This window comes from Lycorma delicatula, chromosome 12, assembly GCF_047948215.1.
Source record: "Lycorma delicatula isolate Av1 chromosome 12, ASM4794821v1, whole genome shotgun sequence".
Taxonomy (NCBI): Eukaryota; Metazoa; Arthropoda; class Insecta; order Hemiptera; family Fulgoridae; genus Lycorma; species Lycorma delicatula.
Window position 1 is genome coordinate 4747923 of NC_134466.1, and position 25001 is coordinate 4772923.

The window sequence follows — 25001 nt, forward strand, 5'->3', positions numbered from 1 at the left end:
GCGTTCGGAAGGTGTATCAGGGGCCGAAATTCATCGAAGACTTTCGGTAAGGTACGGGAACAGTGTGTTGCCGCAACGGAGCGTCTACGAACGGATTGAAAATTTAAAAAACGGTCGCACAAGTGTTACGCACGACGAAAAAGCCGGACGACCGTTTACCGCCACAAATGAGGAAAACATTAAGCGTGCACGTGACGTGGTTTTCTTAGACGGATGAATAACTATCGATGAAGCGGCACATCGTCTGAAAAGTTGGTTAACTGGCATTTCTCCCGCCACCACCCCATTCGGTCGCCCTAGAGCATAGACCAAATATCAGTGCCAAGATACGGCTACTGTGCCTCTAAAACAGTTTAACGACCTCGTTACCTATCAGCGTGAGCGGATAGCTCACGTGATGCGTGATGCGTCCCAACCGCTCACTTGTCAAACTAAATCTAGATCGGGGAGGCGCACCCCTTGTTACTAATAAAACTAAAAGTTATAAAATAAAAGACAGCAATTTAGGTTGTCACGCCTTGGTCGCTGTATGCCGGCTGGTGCCTGTCCTCCATTTAAAGCGCTTGGAGCTTGTATCTGGCTGGTGGCCAGCCATTATCTCGAACCCACCGGGTTGGTCTAGTGGTGAACGCGTCTTCCCAAATCAGCTGATTTGGAAGTCAAGAGTTCCAGCGTTCAAGTCCTAGTAAAGCCAGCTATTTTTACACGGACTTGAATACTAGATCGTGGATACCGGTGTTCTTTGGTGGTCGGGTTTCAATTAACCACACATCTCAGGAACGGTCGAACTGAGAATGTACAAGACTACACTTCATTCACACTCATACATATCATCCTCATTCATCCTCTGAAGTATTATCTAAACGGTAGTTACCGGAGGCTAAACAGGAAAAAGAAAGCATAAATGTTGAAAGCCATTATCTCGGGAAAAACTTCCCACAGCGGCGCTATAGGAATCAGTATAACCCAGATTAATTAAAAAACTCTAGCGATGACGGTTGAACTTCGCAACCTCATCGAGCAACTACCACACGGTCCGACAATGCGGCTCGCGCCACACTGACTCGCCGTTTATGAGCGGCCAGTTTTCCCCCTGACCTCTAAGTTTCAGGGTGGCCCGGTCTCTGCCCCCCCCCCCCCAAGAGCAGGGCAGTTGAACATCATATGCTCGTTCGACTGGACTCCCCCGCAGACACGCAACTCATCAGCCGCTAGGCGAAACCGAAACAGATATTGCTTCAAATCCACATGGTTGGTGAGCACTTGGGCACCCGCTGCCCTTAAAAATGAATTCGAGGCATACTATCCCCCCAGATCCTGTATAAACCTATACAAGGATCTTCCCTTAGTCGTGGACATCGTCTGCAAATTAGTCACGGTTCTGCCTACGAAATCGTCCACAACAGACTTGGGTTTCATAAAGTCTGTGCAAGACGGGTCCCAAAACGACTCGCACAGTCGCATAAATAAACGCGCTTAGACACCTGCCAAAAACATTTGGATCGCTACACTAAGGAACAGGACATCTTCTTAGACAGAATCATCACCGGTGACGAAACACGGATCCATCGTTACGAGCCGGAGAGTAAACGACAGAGTATGGAATGGAAATATCCAAGTTCGCCCTGCAAAAAAAAAGTTTAAGACTCAACCGTCCACAGGAAAACCGATGCTTACGGTTTTTTGGGACTCCCGATACTGGAACATTATGAGGAAAAGAGCACGACAATAAACAGTTCTCGTTATAGTGAGATGCTTACTGCCAAGCTGAAGCCTGCGATTCGAAGCAAACGCCGAGGACTGCTATCGAAACGTGTTGTGTTGTTGCACGACAATGGCCGTCCACATACAGCTGCCCGCACTGCTGAAACTCAAATTTGAAGTACCGGCTCATCCTCCGTATAGTCCTGATCTTGCCCCTTCTGACTACCGCTTGTTTGGTTCACTCAAAGAGGCATTAAGGGGCCGTCGATTTACCTCGGACAAAACACTGAAAGAAGCGGTACATTCCTGGCTCGCAGCTCGACCGAAAACCTTCTTTTATGAGGGCATCAGGAATCTTGTGCAACGATGGACCAAGTGCGTTGAAATGCAAGGAGTTTATGTTGAAAAATGATGATGCACATGTAAGTTTCCTATTTGTATTGCGATAAAATTTATAACTACACTGAGGATAATAATTGATTTATCCTCGTATTTCTTAAAATATTGCTATATATACTCCTATACACTTCAAACATCATAAACAGCACAAATCTTAGGTCTTTAGTCTCACATATAAAATCTCTCGTGCATTCATAAACTTAACCGGTCAGTAACGTCACACTCAATATACCAAAGGAAATTTCGGATCTCCAAACTCCAGCGTTAATTTAACGAAACTGGCGGGAATTTTTGTCTTTCACCGTGTGTACGGTCGCGTGTTCAAGTTCTGATGGCAGCAAAATTACTTTTTGATTTTTTTTGTACTTTTTTGATGTTTTTTTTTTTTTTTCATTTTTAAGGTGAATTTGATGTTAAATACTTTCGTTCAGTTTAATGAATTGAAACGATAATAACAGAAACACGGATAATTCTTTCACTAAGAAAATATGCATGTAAACGAGGTTGCATAAGTTCAAGGGACGTTTTTTTCTTCATTAATTAACGCATCTTAGCGACATGAAAATGTTTCTAACATGTTTTGGCATCAGAAACAAACCGTATGTAAAATTTCAGAGCGAACGGATAATCGAAAGTGTTTTAAAATTTGACTGAAACGTTCCATTCCATGAATTTCACACGCGTAATCCAAGAGCGAGTTAATAGCAAGAGTTGTAATAAATAATTAATTTTTTTTCGAAATAAAATTATTTTAAATTTCCATTTATCAAGTTCTCAGTTCTTAAGAATATATTTAGTTTCATCACAAGAATTTGCAGCCTCAGAATTTACAAAGGAATGATTGTACGTTATTTGGGTAGAGCTGAATATACCCGTTTTTCCTACCAGCAATCTTTTGTTAACAGAATACCCCACTTCCTAAAATTTTAACTATTTTTATGATTTTTAGACGTTTTTGTTGTTTGTAGCCATTTGTCAATATTTTAGACGTTCTCGTTTTAATGCGGTTGGGTCGGACTAGTCATAATTGTTCTCTCGGAATTTCAAAACGTGGTATTTGGGATTAAAAATTAATTTTCCTTTGAACAGTATGGATCGTTGAACCCACCGGGTCGGACTAGTGGGAAATTGTTCATCGCAAATCAGCTGATTTCGAAGTGGAGAGTTATAAGGTTCAAATCCTACTAAAGGCAGTTACTTTTATACGGATTTGAATACTAGATCGTAGATACCGGAGTTCTTTAGCCTCCGGGTCGGGTTTCAATTAACCACATATCTCAGGAACGGTCGAGCTGAGACTGTACAAGACTACACTTCATTTATACTCATTCATATCATCCTCTGAAGTAATATCTGACGGTGGTTCCGGAGGATAAACTGGAAAAAAAGTGTGAATCGTTGGTTGAAATCAGGTTCACTAAATCGTCCAAACAGTGAAGGCAGCGCAATTAATTTAACGGTTCAAATTCACAAATACAATTAAAAAAAAAAAAAGTTCCAAAGTATTCGGATAGTTATTTGGGGTTCGGATAAAGGCGGGATGAAAAAACCACAACGTGTTATTTGGAATAAAGTTCAAAATGAGTCCGTGATACGTTCAAAACTGCGGCGGCATTTAAATTGACTGTGCAAATAAAACATCTGATTATTTTCGAAGTAGGCTTGTATAACCACACGAGTGTAAGAAATCAACGAAGAGTGTGCATCAAGTTCATTCAACCGTTAATAATAAATAAATAAAAAATAAGCAATGGTTTTCTTTTAAAATGAAATGGCTCTAAAAAGTATAAGAAAATCTTTCACTTTTACTTTTAATTTATGTTCACATTTTTACTTTATGGATTCTCACAACACCTCTTCCAATTCTTCAATAATATTTGATGACCGCACAACGGGTTTCATTTTACAAATGTTGAAAATTATTTTGATTTCTCATAATCACAGAAAAAATATTTTCTACTTTTTACAGCGATTTCGTTTTAAAAGAAAACCATTGTTTTAAAACTTTTTTCTAAATTGATTTATTCTTTACCTTTTACTCTCCCGCGCGTACTTAAATTCCATCGATTCATTCCCACCGGTTTATAATTTTTTCTCATTCTATCTAATTGTACTAGAGATGCGTAAAAAATAAAGTAAAAAATCAACTCTCACACGTTTCGCCTTTTCACTTTCATTCGCTCGGTTTGCATGCTCTTTTATCCAACCCTCTTTTACGTTATGTACTTTATTTTTATTTTGTATTCTTCGGTTTCATTTTTTGTTCCCACGAGAATCTTTACTGTCCGTCACACGAAGAAAAATGATTTTGCTATACGAGGGTTATTTTTTTTCAAGGTCCGATCAGTCACGAAATTAAAACCACAGTGAAAATAAAATAGTTTTTATTTGTATTAAGTATTTATATAGTTATTATATTTGTCTACATAGTCGCCATTCCGATTTAGACATTTGTCGTGGTAGCGCGGTACCGACTTTCCAATACCCTCGTCATAGAACGGAGCCGCCTGTGTTTTCAGCCGTGTTTCTTCTACGCCGGTCTGCAGCTCGATGTCTGTGCCAAAATGTTGTCCTCTTAGCCGGCGTTTCATGTGAGCAAAGAGGTGAAAATCGGATGGAGCCAAGTCCGGGCTGTACGGTGGGTAATCAAACACTTCCCGAAAAAAACGCTGCAGGAGCTTCTTTGTTACAGCCGCAACGTGCGGCCGAGCATTGTTATGGTGAAAGACAAGCCTGATCACAGCATTCCTCTCCGCTTATTCTGAATCGTCCTTCGTAGACGTTGAAGAGTCACGCAGAATGAGGCTGCAGTGATAGTCGTGACGCGTTCCATGAATTCCACCAAGAGAACTCCATTCCGGTCCCGGAACAAAGTAGCCGTACACTTTCTGTTGGAGAAGGTTCGCTTGAACTTCTTTGGTTTACTTGGAGAATGAGAATGCATCCGCCGTTTGGATTGTTCTTTTGTTTCTTCAGTTTCGAAATGGACCCGTGTCTCGTCCTCTGTGACAATTTTGTTTAAAAAAATCTTCTTCATTGTGGTAGCGCTGGAGAAACGTTAGGGAGGCGTCCATTCTCATAGTTTTGTGTTGGTCGAAGATCATCTTGGGAACCCATCTCGTACACAGTTTTGGTACTGAAGTCTCTCACTCACAACGATGTAGAGAGCCGACCTTGAAATTTTTCAAAAACGAATCGGTCAATACAGAAATTATGAACCGACGATAATCTCGAATCTCATCCACTCGCTCAACGAGATCGTCGGTTGACACTCGCTTCCTTCCCTGACCGCCTGCATCATGAACAACTGTACGTCCTGCTTTGAAGTTGCGCACTTTGCTGTCACTCATTGAAGTTTCACCGTACACATTACTTATTCGTCAATGAATTTCAGCCGCATTACACCCCTCAGTCTGAAGAAATCAAATTAGCACTTCGCACTTGATGGGAGATGCTATTGTTTTGGACATGTTTACGTGCTAGCTGCGTGTTCAGAACTAAACGAAGTGACGCTGCGCAACAGATATGCGCAAAGGTTCACCCGATTTTTGCACGGGTTTTTATTTCGCGACCGATCGCACCTTGAAAAAAAAAATAACCCTCGTAGTAACAAAATTCTTTTCCTCACGAAAACGAGTGATAGCGTCTCGGCCTTTCATCCGGAGGTCCCGGGTTCTAATCTCGGTCAGGTATGGCATTTTTACACGCTAAAAAATTATCGTTCATTATATCCTCTGAAGCAATAACTGACGGTGGTCCCGGAAGTTAAAAAACAAACATAAATAAAAAAATATATAAATCCATTTCGTTATAGTAACAAAATCGTTTCGCTGCCATAACAAACCCTTAGTTATCGAAATGATTTACGATTAATGATTAATGATTTGCGGTATGATATGATTTGTATGAAATATTTTTATGATTTTTAAACAAAGAAATATGTTTTCACAATGTTCACCGTATTAGATTTAGAACGATATTAAATATGCTGTATTATATTGTCGACAGAAACAAAGCCGTGTCAGTTTGATTGGATAACGGGAAGCGTGTCAAATTTTAATTACTAAATTTAACCTATACAGGATTACGAACATAAGAAATTAATAAGACAAACAGTATAAAATTATTACCTGATAAAACTGAAAAAATATACGTAGAAAATGAACACAATCCGTTTAGTCAAAACATTTTATAAAAAAATTAATATAACAGCTGTTTACACTACAAATAAATTAATTAAATATATTAATAATAATTATAATAAGATAATAAACAGTAATGATTCTAACCTTAACAAACAAGGGGTATATACCATGGGTTGTTAGGTTTACGATATAATATATGTCGGTGTGACCGATCATAAATTTGTTATTAGTGCAAAAGAACGCATTAATAATATTAAAAACAATAAACCCGAAAATTCTAATTTTGCTAAACATATTTTAGATAATACAGAGTTATCATAAAAGAAAAACAAACCAACATACTTGGCGTTTATAGACCTAGAAAAGGCTTTCGACTGGAATAAAATGTTCAGCATCTTAAAAAAATTAGGGTTCAAATACAGAGATAGAAGAACAATTGCTAACATTTACAGGAACCAAATAGCAACAGTAATAATCGAACAACATAAGAAAGAAGCCGTAATAAGAAAGGAAGTCCGACAAGGATGTTCCCTATCCCCGTTACTTTTTAATCTTTACATGGAACTAGCAGTTAATAATGTTAAAGAACAATTTAGATTCGGAGTAACAGTACAAGGTGAAAAGATAAAGATGCTACGATTTGCTGATGATATAGTAATTCTAGCCGAGAGTAAAAAGGATTTAGAAGAAACAATGAACGGCATAGATGAAGTCCTACGCAAGAACTATCGCGTGAAAATAAACAAAAACAAAACAAAAGTAATGAAATGTAGTAGAAATAACAAAGATGGACCGCTGCATGTGAAAATAGGAGGAGAAAAGATTATGGAGGTAGAAGAATTTTGTTATTTGGGAAGTAGAATTACTAAAGATGGACGAAGCAGGAGCGATATAAAATGCCGAATAGCACAAGCTAAACGAGCCTTCAGTAAGAAATATAATTTTTTTACATCAAAAATTAATTTAAATGTCAGGAAAAGATTTTTGAAAGTGTATGTTTGGAGCGTCGCTTTATATAGAAGTGAAACTTGGACGATCGGAGTATCTGAGAAGAAAAGATTAGAAGCTTTTGAAATGCGGTGCTATAGGAGAATGTTAAAAATCAGATGGGTGGATAAAGTGACAAATGAAGAGGTATTGCGGCAAATAGATGAAGAAAGAAGCATTTGGAAAAATATAGTTAAAAGTAGAGACAGACTTATAGGCCACATACTAAGGCATCCTGGAACAGTCGCTTTAATATTGGAAGGACAGGTAGAAGGGAAAAATTGTGTAGGCAGGCCACGTTAGGAGTATGTAAAACAAATTGTTGGGGATGTAGGATGTAGAGGGTATACTGAAATGAAACGACTAGCACTAGATAGGGAATCTTGGAGAGCTGCATCAAACCAGTCAAATGACTGAAGACAAAAAAAAAAACAAAAGAGTTATCATAAAAGAATGGTGCGGTTTGGAACATGGTTTAAATTAAAACAGAATTACTTACAGTTTATATTTTTATTTTTCAAATTTGTCGTCTCAAACATTTTTTTTTATAATTAATAAATTTCAATATGTGCGCCCTTAGTCGGTCGACAAATGTCCAAACGATACTCGACTTCTCTCCAAACATCAGTTAACATTTCTTCGTTAACGGTCGTCATCGCTTAATTAATCCTGTTTTTTAAGCGGTTTAAATCGCGAATTTTTTGTGAATAAACTACGCTTTTGATATACCCCCACATGAAAAAATCGCAAGGTGTCAGGTCTGGACTCCTTGGAGGCCAAAGTACGGGTCCTTGCCGGCCTATTCATCGATCTCCAAATTTTTCGTTCAAAGCGTCCGCGACCGACGCATTGAAGTGCGGGGGAGCACCATCTTGTTGGAAATGAAGTCGATGAATGTTTTCGAGTTCATCCGGCTGAGGAAAGCAATAATCGGTTAACACGTCAAGATACACGACTCCATTAATTGTTTTTTCAGCGAAGAAGAAAGGACCTATAACACGATTTTTCATCGCATCGCACCGAACATTAACTTTAGGCGAATCGCGTTGTTTCTCGATAATTGCGTGTGGGTTTTCCGAGCCCCGTATTCGTGAATCGGGTCTGTTAACGCATCCATTCTCACGGAATGTAGCTTTGTCTGTAAAAATTATATCGTCTAAAAACGATTCGTTTTCACTTATTCTGTCCGACATTTCAAAAGCGAAATCGTAACGTTTTACACCATCATCTGGTTTCAATTCCAGCAGTATCTAGATTTTATAAGCGTGTAATTTCAGATTTTTACGTAAAACTTTGTGAACTGTTGATTTTGGAATACCTAATTCGACGCTTCGACGGGGGATGAACCGTTTTGTCCGGTACGCTTGGTCTGCCGGTTGATTTCTGTTTCTTAACCGATCCGGTTTCTTCGAATCGTTTGAACCGACGCGTTATGTTATTTTTGTGCGGCGGATCTCTTCCGAATTCACGTCGAAACGCACGTTGAACTAAAATTACGGATTTTAATTCGGCCATCAATAAAACTCACTTTGCTTTTTATCCGAGAACACAGTAACTCGCTAAACTCTCCGCAACAATACAAGAACTGACGTTGTGGTTACAACTGCTGATAAACAAACTTTTGGGTCGGAGGCTTTCAGGGATACCAATATAACATCTAAAAATATCCCTACAATCCTCCTATGAATTACTGAAACCGCACCATTCTTTTATGATAACTCTGTACAATCCAAATACTTTTATAAAAATTTTAAATATTTCTTACAATCATTTTACACACAAAATTTAGAGAAATTCTATATATATAGTAACCAAAAAAATCTAATTAATGAATAGGAATTTTTTAAAGAAGAAATTATTTAAACAAGTACTAAATACAAACATAAAGAAATAATAATCACGACTAAAATTACAATTCTGATAACATGATTTTCCTGTTAATAACATTTCAATCCGTTACAATATCTCGATATTCTCTTGAATATGCAAACAGTCATGACTGAATACGTATTTTAACTTTTGACTTAATTATATAGTATTTTAACTCCTGATGATGGTTTGACAAAATTGAAAGATCTCGAGGACTTAACACTTATTTGCCGGTAAGGTGAATATATCACTTATTAATTACTTTTAATCGTTTTATTAAAATATACCAGAGAAACCATATTCAAGAAATTTATTATTAAAAAAAAACCATTGAAAAAGGACAGCTAGATACGATAACAGAAGATATAATTCTTGCTGTAGTAGAAAGAATAACAATATCATGTTTGGTGATAAATGTACAAAGAAAGTTTATTCAATAATATAATCAAAAAACGAATAGATAAAACGGCAGAAAATCTAAAAAGCACTTCACTTGATCGTATGCACTGCAGCTGTATGAAAGTACTGACGTTTCACACAAAGATTTGTACGGTACGTAATAATAACATTTCTTAATACATGTTATTTTGTAACGCAATTCCGTTACATGCTACCGGCGAGACTATATTTGTTGTTGTTAATAATATTATCGAAGACGATTTAATTAACTTGGATAAATGCGTTACGGTATGCAAAACATGCCGCAAGGGCTATGATATATTAGCGTATTCGCGGTTCGGTTTGGATATCGAGAGATTCACAAACGAAAATGTTTATATAATTACGATTTACCAGTGTAAGAACATAAGTAAAAGAAGACAAATCAACAGTAATTTTTTTTTTTTTTTTTTTTGTTTTCAGTCATTTGACTGGTTTGATGCAGCTCTCCAAGATTCCCTATCTAGTGCTAGTCGTTTCATTTCAGTATACCCTCTACATCCTACATCCCCAACAATTTGTTTTACATACTCCAAACGTGGCCTGCCTACACAATTTTTCCCTTCTACCTGTCCTTCCAATATTAAAGCGACTGTTCCAGGATGCCTTAGTATGTGGCCTATAAGTCTGTCTCTTCTTTTAACTATATTTTTCCAAATGCTTCTTTCTTCATCTATTTGCCGCAATACCTCTTCATTTGTCACTTTATCCACCCATCTGATTTTTAACATTCTCCTATAGCACCGCATTTCAAAAGCTTCTAATCTTTTCTTCTCAGATACTCCGATCGTCCATGTTTCACTTGGACGATAAAGCGACACTCCAAACATACACTTTCAAAAATCCTTTCCTGACATTTAAATTAATTTTTGATGTAAACAACTTATATTTCTTAGTGAAGGCTCGTTTAGCTTGTGCTATTCGGCATTTTATATCGCTCCTGCTTCGTCCATCTTTAGTAATTCTACTTCCCAAATAACAAAATTCTTCTACCTCCATAATCTTTTCTCCTCCTATTTTCACATTCAGCGGTCCATCTTTGTTATTTCTACTACATTTCATTACTTTTGTTTTGTTCTTGTTTATTTTCATGCGATAGTTCTTGCGTAGGACTTCATCTATGCCGTTCATTGTTTCTTCTAAATCCTTTTTATTCTCGGCTAGAATTACTATATCATCAGCAAATCGTAGCATCTTTATCTTTTCACCTTGTACTGTTACTCCGAATCTAAATTGTTCTTTAACATCATTAACTGCTAGTTCCATGTAAAGATTAAAATGTAACGGAGATAGGGAACATCCTTGTCGGACTCCCTTTCTTATTAGGGCTTCTTTCTTATGTTCTTCAATTGTTATTGTTGCTGTTTGGTTCCTGTACATGTTAGCAATTGCTCTTCTATCTCTGTATTTGAACCCTAATTTTTTTAAAATGCTGAACATTTTATTCCAGTCTACGTTATCGAAAGCCTTTTCTAGGTCTATAAACGCCAAGTATGTTGGTTTGTTTTTCTTTAATCTTCCTTCTACTATTAATCTGAGGCCTAAAATTGCTTCCCTTGTCCCTATACTTTTCCTGAAACCAAATCGGTCTTCTCCTAACACTTCTTCCACTCTCCTCTCAATTCTTCTGTATAAAATTCTAGTTAAGATTTTTGATGCACGACTAGTTAAACTAATTGTTCTGTATTCTTCACATTTATCTGCCCCTGCTTTCTTTGGTATCATAACTATAACACTTTTTTTGAAGTCTGATGGAAATTCCCCATTTTCATAAATATTACACACCAGTTTGTATAATCTATCAATCGCTTCCTCACCTGCAGTGCGCAGTAATTCTACTGGTATTCCGTCTATTCCAGGAGCCTTTCTGCCATTTAAATCTTTTAATGCTCTCTTAAATTCAGATCTCAGTATTGTTTCTCCCATTTCATCCTCCTCAACTTCCTCAACAGTAATAATAAACGATAATCACAACGACGACGAAATCAACGAACTAAGTTTACCGTTCTAAACGTGACCTAACCTAACAATGAAGTGAAAACGAGGAAAAAAATAAACTTGAAAATATTATATGTCAGTTTAATTATATTAGCAACAAAGAATACTTTCAAAAAATATCTCGAATCTTTTAGACAACTTTTTTTTTTCATTTGACAAACGGTGGGATTCGAATAACTCGTTTTATTAATTTTTTCATGTACCTTTACGAATCGCACCGGTAGATAGCAGTACTTGACAATACTTTTTTTTTTAACCTCTGAGTTCACAGTTAAGCATTACTAAAGAGGATGAGATGAATGATACGTAGCGTGTGTGAAAATGCCATGCCTGACCGGGATTCGAACCCGGGACCTCTGGGTGAAAGGCCGAGTACTTAATAATACTAGGTAGTGTAGAAAAACTTGATAATGTACTTGAAATAATAAAATTTAAAAGAAAATATATTACAGCTTGTTTTAATAGTAAATGAAAGTACCGAAGATGAAATAATTTTTTTAATTCCCATCACTTCTTAAAAAAAATATAAAAGTATTAGTTTACAAAAGATTATATACTAGTTTTATTAAAGAAGAAATAAATTTAAAAAAATCGAATTTAACGATAAAAATCGAGGGTTACATTTACAAATTAATAACTGCAGAATTACACCAGTATCTTCGATTCGTTAAGGTTAAAAAAGAAAAAAATATGGTATGAAGTGAATGAAATGACTATCAACAAAACAAAATTGGCCGTGAAATTCAATTTGTTTGTTCTAGAAAGGCAATAAATTTTAATAATAAATCCATAATATAACAATCACTAATTCATTAAAAAAAAATTAAAGAAAAATCTAACAAAACGCAGTGATATCCAAAATAATTACATTGGAATTTTAAACCGTACGGTAACAGTTTCACGGTTATTTCTTCCGCTCAAACAACAAATATTTCTGAAATATAAATAATCTGTTTTTAACAAAATAATACTGATAAATGCTTCTTTCTTCATCTATTTGCCGCAATACCTCTTCATTTGTAACTTTATCCACCCATCTGAGTTTTAACATTCTCCTATAGCACCGCATTTCAAAAGCTTCTAATCTTTTCTTCTCGGATACTCCGATCGTCCAAGTTTCACTTCCATATAAAGCGACGCACCAAACATACACTTTCAAAAATCTTTTCCTGACGTTTAAATTAATGTTTTATGTAAACAAATTATATTTCTTACTGAAGCCTCGTTTAGCTTGTGCTATTCGGCATTTTATATCGCTCCTGCTTCGTCCATCTTTAGTAATTCTACCTCCCAAATAACAAAATTCTTCTACCTCCATAATCTTTTCTCCTCCCATTTTCACATTCAGCGGTCCATCTTTGTTCTTTCTACTACATTTCGTTACTTTTGTTTTGTTCTTGTTTATTTTCACCCGATAGTTCTTGCGTAGGACTTCATCTATGCCGTTCATTGTTTCTTCTAAATCCTTTTTACTCTCGGCTAGAATTACTATATCATCAGCAAATCGTAGCATCTTTATCTTTTCACCTTGTACTGTTACACCGAATCTAAATTGTTCTTTAACATCATTAACTGCTAGTTCCATGTAAAGACTAAAAAGTAACGGACACAGGGTATAATCATGTTATCCAAAAATTCCATTGAAGTTGTGAACCGTACGGTAACAGTCTCGCAGATATAATATCTTCCGTTCAAAAAACAAAAATTTGTGTAATATAAATAAAACTGTTTTTAACAAAACGATACTGATATCAAAAAAGGTAAGACACTACATTTCTATTATCAAAATCTGTTATTAATTTAGAATAATCTTTAAAAAAATACATGTTAAATATTTTTAACAAACAATAGATATTAAACAATGTTTAAGCGTTCCAAATAATAAGCAAAAAATAGAAAAAATTTTTACAAAACTCTTACCGGCCCGATTTCATTTATATGTAACATCTATCTCAAATTTACAGAAATAATACAATTTTTATGATTATTCGTTGTTTATGAAATCGGCCGACAAGAGTTTTATATTTAACATGTATTTTTTTTTTTTTTAAGAAAATTCTAAACTAGTTAGAGATTTTTATCATAGAAATGTAGTGTTATCTTTTTTGATATCAGTATTGTTAAAAACAGTTTTAATTATTTTACAGAAATTTTTTTTTTTGGAGCGGAAGAAATGGTATCTGCAAGACTCTTACCGTACGGTTTACAATTTGATTGTAATTTTTTTGAATAATAACAGACAATAAAAAATAATTCACAATAATAATGACAATAATGGCAGCGGTAAATAATATCGATATTAAATGTCAATAACCAACAAATAATCAAATTATCGATAATAATAATAAACAGAGATTACATACAAAATAGAATTTAAAGTACTGGTCAGGATTTATTTACAGGTAGATAAATAGAATGGAAAATGGCAGAATTCACTCCCGTTGACAAAAGACATTAACGTGACCGCTAGTCTTAACATTTTTAACCACAAGTCTTGTTATTTTTTTTTTGTCTTCAGTCATTTGACTGGTATGATGCAGCTCTCCAAGATTCCCTATCTAGTGCTAGTCGTTTCAATTCAGTATACCCTCTACATCCTACATCCCCAACAATTTGTTTTACATACTCCAAACGTGGCCTGCCTACACAATTTTTCCCTTCTACCTGTCCTTCCAATATTAAAGCGACTATTCCAGGATGCCTTAGTATGTGGCCTATAAGTCTGTCTCTTCTTTTAACTATATTTTTCCAAACGCTTCTTTCTTCATCTATTTGTCACTTTATCCACTCGTCTGATTTTTAACATTCTCCTATAGCACCGCATTTCAAAAGCTTCTAATCTTTTCTTCTCAGGTACTCCGATCGTCCAAGTTTCACTTCCATATAAAGCGACACTCCAAACATACACTTTTAAAAATCTTTTCCTGACATTTAAATTAATTTTTGATGTAAACAAATTATATTTCTTACTGAAGGCTCGTTTCGCTTTAGCTATTCGGCATTTTATATCGCTCCTGCTTCGTCCATCTTTAGTAATTTTACTTCCCAAATAACAAAATTCTTCTACCTCCATAATCTTGTATAAACAATACCACAAATCTTGTATAAACAATAATAGTACAATAGATAAGACAAGTATTAAGTTCTTTCACGCAAATACCTTTGCTTTTCACAAATAAAACTACCCTAACAGTTTACAAATAATATTTAGTAAATTATTTCTTTCGCTTATAGTCTTAGAGTAACTCACGGCGGTAACCATTACACATGGCGTCACCTTAGTTGAATCGAACCAGCACTAGAAATTCTCTCTTTCCCTAATTTCGTCGCAGAATATTCTCGCGGACTGATTTGCAGAAATCACATCTCGCAGAATCTCCTCACTGATTTCTAACTGGTCTTCCCCGGAGTTCTTATACTCTTAGCCTCTTTACCTACCGGACCGACCCGACTCGAAGCGTAAGAACGAGCCCTTTGGTTCCCATGAATTCCTAACCTTGGTTCGGTAATCTTTCTCACGGAACGTCTGTTTAGATGTGTTAGCGGGCAGTATTACAAAAGAAGATTGTTAAACGGATCTGTTATCTTTACTAAAAGGGTATTTTTTAGCCCCTTTCTGGATTTCTCCCGTTAATACTTTCTTCTTAATTGGCAGGAATTCGTTACTCAGGTCCAGTATACCGGTCTTATAGTTTAAGAGACTTGCGGCGCATATTCAATCCGTTATGCCGTCTGCAAAATCGACTCGTTGTACTATTAATTTTGAAATAATAATAAATCTTTTTTATTAACAAATTATGAAATTTAGAAAAGGTTTGATAAAAATAAAAACAAAAAAGAATTAATTAATTACGTTTTAAATAATTATTTCACCAAATAATTATATTGGTGAACATTATTGTTGATGATCAATATAAATTAACTTTTTAATTTAATTCATAACAGTTAAGTCACTCTTGTAAATTAACTTAATAATAACTCAACTTCTTGAAAGCTGTACACTCCTTCCATTATTCGATTACCAAGGGATTAATGGAAAATATTTTGATTGAGGTTGTCCGGCTTGAAATTGTTTATTTCAAAATATTTTCTTTTCTATTTAACGTTAAGTGTCACCATTCTACCGCATAAAAGTGTAACTTTTTTTTTTATTTCCTCCCTTATGGGTACACCACACGAGCAAAGGGATGTGGTAGTCGCATAAAGAAAAATACATTTTTTCGAAATAAATTAGATCAATTAAAGGAAATTATACTTATGTATATATATATATATATAGGGTGTCCCATATAAAACGCAGCCCATCAATCACTCATCCATGAAATTTCAAAACTCAAGGTTACTCCCATACTCGTTACTGAAATGGACTCGTCCAACATCTAATATCGCGGTGACGCAGTAGAACACTACCGATAGTAACAACAATGCAATCATAACGTTCAGTGTATCGCTAGAGACAAGATGGCGTTTTCGCTAGATGAACTTGTTTTCATTGTCGAATCGTACTTCAGTACGAAATCAGCGGTTGTAGTGCACGATTTGTTTCGCCATAAGTAGCCAGATAAACCGGTTCCTAACAAAACATCAGTATTAAGGTTAGTCGCAAAATTTAGAGAGACCGGTTTTATTACTAACAAGGAACACAAAAGATATGCGTCGGTGTTGAATACGGATACAGTCACCGAAATCAAAGACCGATTACTCGCCTCGCCAAATAAATCGATCAGAAGTTTGTCAGCTGAAATTAATTTGTCTAAATCGACCGTTCATCGGGCGACCAAAAGATTACAATTACGACTTTATCGCATTCAAACGGTTCATCGACTTCATGAGCCCGACAAAGAAAAACGGCTACAATATTGTCAACGGTTGCGTCGATTTCTGCGCGAGGGAATTAACGTTATGGATTCGTTATTTTTCACAGATGAAGCACGGTTTCATTCGGACGGCTACGTAAACAGCCAAAACAGTAGAATTTACAGTGCTGAAAATCCCCACGTTTATCACGAAAAACAATTACACTCGCAGAATTCGGGCGTGTGCTGCGCGATATCGCGGAAGAAAATAATCGGTCCTATTTTTTTCGAATACACCATTAATGCAGGATATCAGGATATTTTATTTCGGTTCATCGCACTCTCGGAAGAGGAAAACAGACACTGCCGGCTACAACATGACGGTGCACATCGCACTACGCAGGTTCAACTTCTGATTTCGTCGAGGAATTCTTCGGTAATCGTGTTATCGGTCGAGGCTTGTGGCCACCAAGATCTCCAGATTTGACTGCGGCGAATTTTTTTCTACGGGGTTACCTCAAAGAAAAAGCCTACAAACCACGAACACTTGAACGATTGAAAGTCAATATTGAACAAGCTGTATTAAAACAAAAAAAGTAGCAAGAAACGCTGTAAAAAGAATTGAGGGTTGTATACAAGAAGATGGCGGCCACTTCCAACATTTACATCTAAATGTAAGGTAATGGATGGTAATAATAAAAATTACATTTACATTTACACATTCCTTTTTATTATTTCAATACCTACCAATATAAGGTTGGGTTGCGTTTTATATGGGACACTGTAGTAGAGTGTGTCTCACGATGAGTTTTTTGACTCTTTTGATTTCAAAATGTTTTTGATTTAGTATCACTCGCCCGTTCCTTCACCGATTTTATTGAAACTTTACAGACCTTTTAAGGAATATTCTAAAAATGTTCTCTGAAAATTTCAACCTTCTAGGATTTATAGAAACAAAATGGCGGCTTTCTAATAAAAACATCAATTACAGAAAAACCACATTTTTTAATCGTTAAAAAATATCTGGTAAAATTTCCGGAGCCAACTCAGGAACTCCTCGGGATGTCCCGGAGCCAAGGACCTATCCCATGGGCACAGAGCTCGTTTCGCTCACCGATCCCATCTACCCAGAGAGCTCCAGCCCCTGGACCCCAGCACTATACGTTATTCTGATGGTTGTGAGAATAATATTATAAATAATAATTATAGTATTCAGACTTTATAGCAACCAGGAAAAGAAACTTAATTAAAAAATATAAAATAATAGTAACTATGTTACCTAAAGTACACGCATCTTTGACGAAGAAAAATTCATAACTTATTTTTTTGCTGTGGTGGCAGAAACATAATAACGAAGTAAAAGGATTAATCTATTTTTTCCTTAATAAATATCCTTACTTCAAACCTTCACCCTCCTTGGTGGCGAAGAAGTATTTTTAGTATCACAACCTTTAATGGAGATAGGAATCGGTCGATGAATTAAAACCTTACCTGAGGTAACACGAATATATCCTGAAAATTTGAAAATAATCGGTCGGTTGATTCTCACGCGATAAAAAATTTTACGTATATATATTTCTGAATAATCGTGAACTGTTAGCTCGACAGTGTACCTGATGCGTGCAATAATTAGCCTTCAATCTACTAATAAATACCACTTTGAATTTTGAAAATCGGACGATTATTTGCAGAGATATTACGACAGAACCTCACTACACCTTTCAAAACAGCGCCCCAGGGGCAAACGGTTTGTTATCAGTTAACGGTGACGATTGGTCTAGCCTCTGACGAGGTGCTCGCATACCTCCACTCTAGCCTCACACGCGGTCACCACGGGAAGCCCGTTATTGTTAAACAGAATTTTTTTTAAATTTATTTAATATTATTTTATTTTATTTAACGTAAATCTAATTAATTATTTTTGTAATATAATTCATTCGATTGATTTTAATCATTCAGTTCAAACCCGACTCATACAATGACACACAGTTCAGAGCGTATTAAAGTTTGGGCTTCAACCGACAAATTTTCACTACCACATATATATATCTTTTCGAGATTTTTTGAGATGATATATATCTAAAAACCTTGTTAGTTATGCCAAGAAAGATGAGTAAATATTTGGTTGAGATTCATCTAGTAGTTTTTTTGTTTATCCCGAACAAACAAAAGCTCTCTTCCTCTTTATACAGAGTGTTTCTAAAACGGTGGGCTGGCTATACTTTTTTCGGATTCTACTTGAAAAATAAACAAAAAATATCCTTAGTAAAAATCGCCATTTCTCCTTCGTTCTCTCCCTGTCCGCTATTTTGTAATTTTTATATAAAAATTTATATCTCAAGTTCAGATAAACGAATCGCATTAATATTTGGAAAGCTTCTTGGTAATAAAGTTTTAAAATTGTAAAAAAATCAGGACTTAAATAACTTTGCAAATTACAAAATGGCGGCCATGTTTATTTTTCAATCTGTTATATCTCCGTAAATATTAATTTTATCAAAATTTATGTTATGTGCTAAAAAATTAAGCATTTTATTTTGAACAAAACGACATTTTATATTTTAAAATCGATTGACAAATACCCAAGTTATGGCAGAAAATTGATTTTGTAATTTTGTGTCTGTTTTTTTGTCCACTTTACGTTGAATTCGATTAAATGTTAATTATTTTTATTTCTTGTTATTTCTAATATTGTAAATTAGTATCAAATTAAGTAATAATTTTCTCACAATAAGATTTAATATTAAATAATAATAATAATAATAATAAAACAATTAATATTAAATTTTCACTTTTGAATAATTTTACACGGGGAGTATTATGTTAACAATGTAAAAATTAAGCTTCTTTCAACAGGAATGGTGTTCAAAACTATCCCAACAATCGTATCTGGAGCGCTAAGAATTCTCATTGTACCTTCCAAAGTAGCCATCAACAAAGATTTTCCCTGAACATAAGGACAGATATTTTTAATGACTATCTTTTGGGTCCTGTCATTCTACCAAATCGTTTAAATGGAGAATTTTATCTTGCTCACTTAACCGAAAACGTTCCACATTTTTTGGAAGATCTGCTTCTACAATTAAGAGGAAATATGTCCTTTCACCGCAACGGAGCTCTAACACATTTCAGTCAATCGGTAACAGATTTCCTGCATAAAACTTTCCATTAAAGATGGATAGGCCGCGGAGGGCCAGTACCCTGGCCTACCCGATCGCCTGATTTAAACCCTCTTGACTTCTACCTGTAGGGCCGTTTGAGACGTATTATTGTTTATTCGACCGAACAAAATTGTTTATTCAAATCAACATTGAGGATCTTCAAAAATGGATCCAAAATGAATTTAAACAAATTACGGATACTCCCGGAATTTTTGAACGGTTAAAACAATCTCTCAGAAAAAGACTTGAGACTTGTGTAATTTCTAACGGTGGACACTGAACATCTCTAATAACATTTAACAATTGTTAACTGTTTAATTACACATAATAATTAACGTAAAATTATCACAGGCAGTTGTTTTATTTTTTTTAATTATTAGGTCTATTGTTGTGTAAAAATTATTACTTAATTTGATACTAGAATTAACAATAAATAAAAACAATTAATGTTTAATCGAATTGAACGTAAAGTGGAGGACATGAAAACAGACACATAATTACAACATCGATTTTCTATCATAAATCAGCTATTTGTGAACCGATTTAAAAAAATAAAATCTCATTTTGTGCAAAATAAAAGGCTTAATATTTTAGTAAATAATATAAATTTTGATAAAACTAATATTTATGGAGATATAACGGGTTGAAAAATAAACACGGCCGCCATTTTGTAATTTGCAAAGGTATTTAATTCCTGATTTTTTTTGCTAATTTGAAAACTTTATTACCAAATATTAATGCGATTCCTCTATCCGAACTTGAGATATAAATTTTTATATAAAAATAACAAAATGGCGGACAGTAGGAGAACGAAGGAGAAATTGCCATTTTTCCTAAGCATATTTTTTATTTAGTTTTACAAGTAGAATCCGAAAAAGTATAGCCAGCCCACCATTTTAGAAACACTCTGCATAATAGTATATATATATTACCTATTATTAATTGATTCTCATATAATATGCGTATTTAAAAAGATATATCGTTTGCGTAAAAATAAGATATTTTTAATATAGTTTTAAAATGTAAAGGGAATACTGTTTAAAATAATTAATAATCAGGCTTTAAAATGTTAATTACATCTTATTTTGGGTTGCAATGACAAGAGAGATTATTTTAATGAATTTATGCAATGTGTAATAATAAATAATATATACCTAAAAAGGAGATTCGAACTGGGGACTATATAGCTGAAATAATTTCTACATGAATTTATAAATGTATTTTTGTTATTTGACGATTCTTTTTTTGTTTAAATTAAAAATAAAAACATACCGAACGTATAATCATCGAAATCTGGTGATTCATCATCTAGCGTCGAATCCATAACATCATCTTTGTTTGTAGCAGTGTCGCTGATGATCGGTGAAGTTGCATCGTCCGAGTGTTGTGTCTGTAAAATAAATAAATAATAATTTTATTTATTAAAAATATTTTTTTAGAAATAATTATCTTGTGACAAAAAAAGGTAATAATATCATTAACGGAAATAGCAGCGGTAAGAATATGTAATTGCGGTGGAGATAAAACCGTATAGAGTGTTAATACAATAAGGAAATCGATCCGAAATACCATTTTATAATTTAACACAGAAAAATGTAATTTAGCAACTTTTCAAACTTGAAAATTTGTTTTATCGCAAAATTACTGAAAGATGAATGCGCTTTTTTAACAAAAAAAAAAAAAAATTGAGTCTTGTAGCATACTTTATTTTTTACCGTGTAGATAAACAATATAATACAGAGTCATTCACGGGAACCGGATGTTTTTAAAATAATCATAAAAAATTGAATATTTACTTTAAAAAAGTTTTATCGGTACTGAAACACTTGTTAAATCAAAGCATTTGTTACTTACTTGTGAACGAAAAATTATGTCCGGCAAGCGATGTCCATTTTGGGCAATACATTGTTGTAGCCTTTCACGGTAACTGGCAGCATTTCTACATCGATCTGAGTGACGTGATGACGAATTGCGATCTTTAGGTCCTCCAATGTACGCGGTTTATCGCCGTACACACGCGATTTCAGAAACCCCTGCAGAAAAAAATCACAACTACTCCAGTCGGGGGACCGAAGGGGCCAAAGAATGTCGCCGAATCTGGAAACGATCCGTCCCGGAAACAAGTTACGGAGTAACTTGTGCGCTGTAGCTGTAGCTCCATCCTGCTGGAATAACACATTTTGAAAATCGATTACCCCGGTTTCGTAACTCAGGGATGAAAAACGTATTCAACATCGCAACGTAACGATACGCTGTTTTATAGTTACGGCAGCGTCATTTTCTTCAAAAAAATACGGTCCGATAACACCGACGTTTCCTATTGCACACCAGACAGTCACCTTTGGGCTATGAAGTGGTCTGTCGTGAAGCCGATGCGGGTTCCTTTCTGCCCGATACCGGCAATCCTGTTTGTCGACGAAGCCATTCAGATGAAAACGGGCTTCGTCACTCATTAACGATTACAAATTTTCATTTTCTTTAAAAACGGTAAGCATTTGTCGACAAAATTGTAATCGCTCGCGAAATCTTGCTCGTTTAACTGCCGCACGACGGGTATCTTGTAAGGATGGAAATGCAGGTCTGTATGCAGAATTCGTCTTACCGTACTTGTGCTCGTTTGAAGCGCTGCTGAATGCCTCTGAATATAGAGGCGTGGGCTTCTGACAACGGCTTCCCTTACTCGTTCGATGTTCTCCGGAGCGCTAACGGTTCGTCGGGGACCCGGTGGTTTTTTCTTCAATATTGAACCGCTTGTTCGAAGGTTGTTTACCCGGCGCAATATTGTATTACGAGAAGGGACGGTTGCATTACGATGGATATTAAACTGACGGCGGAAATCTCGCCGAACAGCAGTTACGGATTCGTCATTTCCCACAACTGTCGTACGCGTACAGGCTCGGTCTAGCGTCCACGGCTCCATCTCAAAGACTAAAATGTAAATGCTATGAACAAAGGAAACATCAGACACCAGCCACGTGCCCCTCCCACCACGAACGCCCGAGTACAACCCGCTTCAAAAACATCCGGTTCCCGTGAATGACCCTGTATTTACCCAAGAAAGGGGGAAAAATTAAAATATAAAGAATACGGAATATTTCTTTTTTTATTAACATAATATATAAACGTGATTCAGGCAGTACGTGACAAACATTCAATTACGTTTTACTGATGAAAATAAACAACAAAGTTCATATAAATGTAGGTCTGAAAACGCTTAATTAGCGAGTGTCAACTGCTGAAATATTTCGTCGTCATGAACACAATATTTGAAATTCTCTATAAACTGTTTAAAACACTTATAAATGTGTTTATTACTCGTTTAACAAAGAAGTTACTTTAAAACTTTACTGTAAACGTAAAATATCGTGTTTTTCGACCGTAATTTTTTGTTTTTTTATTCCAGATTTCTCAAAAATATAAAAATACACTTCTGATACCTATCTTTTTTTTCAGTTGTCAGATTTCGTATAAAATTCGTAATTTTAACTCGTAATTTGAGTCCAAAATATTAGAACGCGGCTTAATTTTACCAAAGGCACAAAAATCAGGACGATATCTTTCGCTAGCTCGTACACGCTAACAGTGCATTATCGCATCTATGTTTTATATGAACTTTCTACTTTATTTTCACTACCAGAACGCGTCCTAGGAGTTTGTTACATTGTTCGTGGAATACTCTACAAATGTATACTTTAATTTGTTTATTTAAACGATTACTTCAGAGTATAAAGACGAATGACAATTTTTCCAGTATGTAAAAATGTCATGCCTGACCGGGATTCAAACTCTAGACTACCGAATGAAAGGCCGAGACTTTAATACATGCGCCACAAATGTCGGCATAATTTACTTTTTTATAGTTTTTTTTTTTTAGTTTCCCGTTTAGATATCGCTATAGTAGAGCTGTAGCTTTAGAAGGGAAAATATTGTAATCGGTCCGATTTGCGAATATGCGGTTTTCACCGGATCTTAACGTTTTGAAACCTTAAAAATCCAAAAAAATCGGATTGAAATTTTCCGGATATTAATATTCGTATGTACTTGTTTTCGTGTCGGCCTTTAAATCACGTAGAACTACCGGACCGATTTTGACCAAACCTTATCAGATTACTTCTATATACGGGACAATGATGCTTCGACTTAAAAAGTCAAGCGGGTGAGGCTGTAGAGCAAGGTCATCCTCAGTATCTCAAGATTTCTCCAAATTAAGGTCATATTTTTCTTATGTATTGGTTAAAAATTAAAAAAATAATAATATCTGCCAAAAACAGTTTTTTAAAATCGCACCCGTACCCCAGAAGCATTTTTCGTGACGTCACAGATGAGCCGTAGAATTAAATAAACGAATAAAATGTAAAGTGTAAAAGTAACTCGGTCTGGTCGCTTAGGCTTAACGCACCTGGTGCGTTAAGCCTTGCGAATGCACCGGCATATCGACGGTACAAGCGAAATTTGTTGTATGTAAGTTGTGAAATTACATCGGTTAGGTAGTTACGACAGTCGCCGCTAGTACCGCCACTCCAGCGCGAATTGAATACAGTGTGCGCGCGCGCTTCAATAAGAATCATTGAATTAAAACGATCAAATATTATATTGATAAGTATTTTAAAAGAAGTTGTGTGGGTAAGCCGTGCGTAAGAAATAACTCGCCTAATCTTTTTTCTTTCTTTTTCCTGTTTAGCCTCCGGTAACTACCGTTTAGATAAATCTTCAGAGGATGATATGTACGAGTGTAAATGAAGTGTAGTCTTGTACATTCTCAGTTCGACCGTTCCTGAGATGTGTGGTTAATTGAAACCCAACCACCAAAGAACACCGGTATCCACGATCTAGTATTCAAATTCGTGTAAAAATATCTGGCTTTACTAGGACTTGAACGCTGTAATTCTCGACTTCCAAATCGGCTGATTTGGGAAGACGCGTTAATCACTAGACCGACCCGGTGGGTTAACTCACCTAATCTAATCAATCAGCCGGCCACCGTGGCGCTAGTGGTAGCGTCTCGGCCTTTCATCCGGAGGTCCCGGGTTCGAATTCCGGTCAGACACGGCATTTTTACACACGCTACAAATCGTTCGCTTCATCCTCTAAAGCAATACCTAACGGTGAACCCGGAGGTTAAACAAAAGGGTAAACAAAATCGTCACCCACCTAATACGTAAAGCGGCTGAAGCCGCGTTCCGGGAAAATTCTATAACTGTGTCGTCAGATTTTTTAAATTTATACGTTTTTTTTTTAAAATTGAATAAATGAATTATCGATATTTAAATAATATTATATATAACATAATAATGTTATATATAATATTAATTGGTTTTTGCCACGCCTCCACGCTTATTGTACTGTTTTATCGTTATATTTACGTTAGATCTTTCTAAAAGGAATTAATAACAATAAACGAATAACAACCAAATGCAATTAGTATAAAAGCCAGTAAAGCTTATTCCATTACCCCGGTTGAACGTATTTAATTTATTTATTATATATTTCCAGGGCTCTGACAA

At 35.5% G+C, this 25001-nt stretch overlaps 1 protein-coding gene across 3 annotated transcripts in view; it reads right to left on the reverse strand.

Moving 5' to 3' along the window:
• Positions 1–25001, reverse strand: part of Ac78C (adenylyl cyclase 78C) — a 686763-nt gene that overhangs the window by 184688 nt on the left and 477074 nt on the right. For all 3 annotated transcript variants that reach the window (XR_012758616.1, XM_075380750.1, XM_075380751.1), the window contains exon 4: positions 20770–20887. Coding sequence is in view for 2 of the 3 variants with exons in the window: in XM_075380750.1 (XP_075236865.1) it covers positions 20770–20887 (118 nt within the window). In the remaining variant the exon portion in view is untranslated. The remainder of the gene's footprint in view (positions 1–20769; positions 20888–25001) is intronic.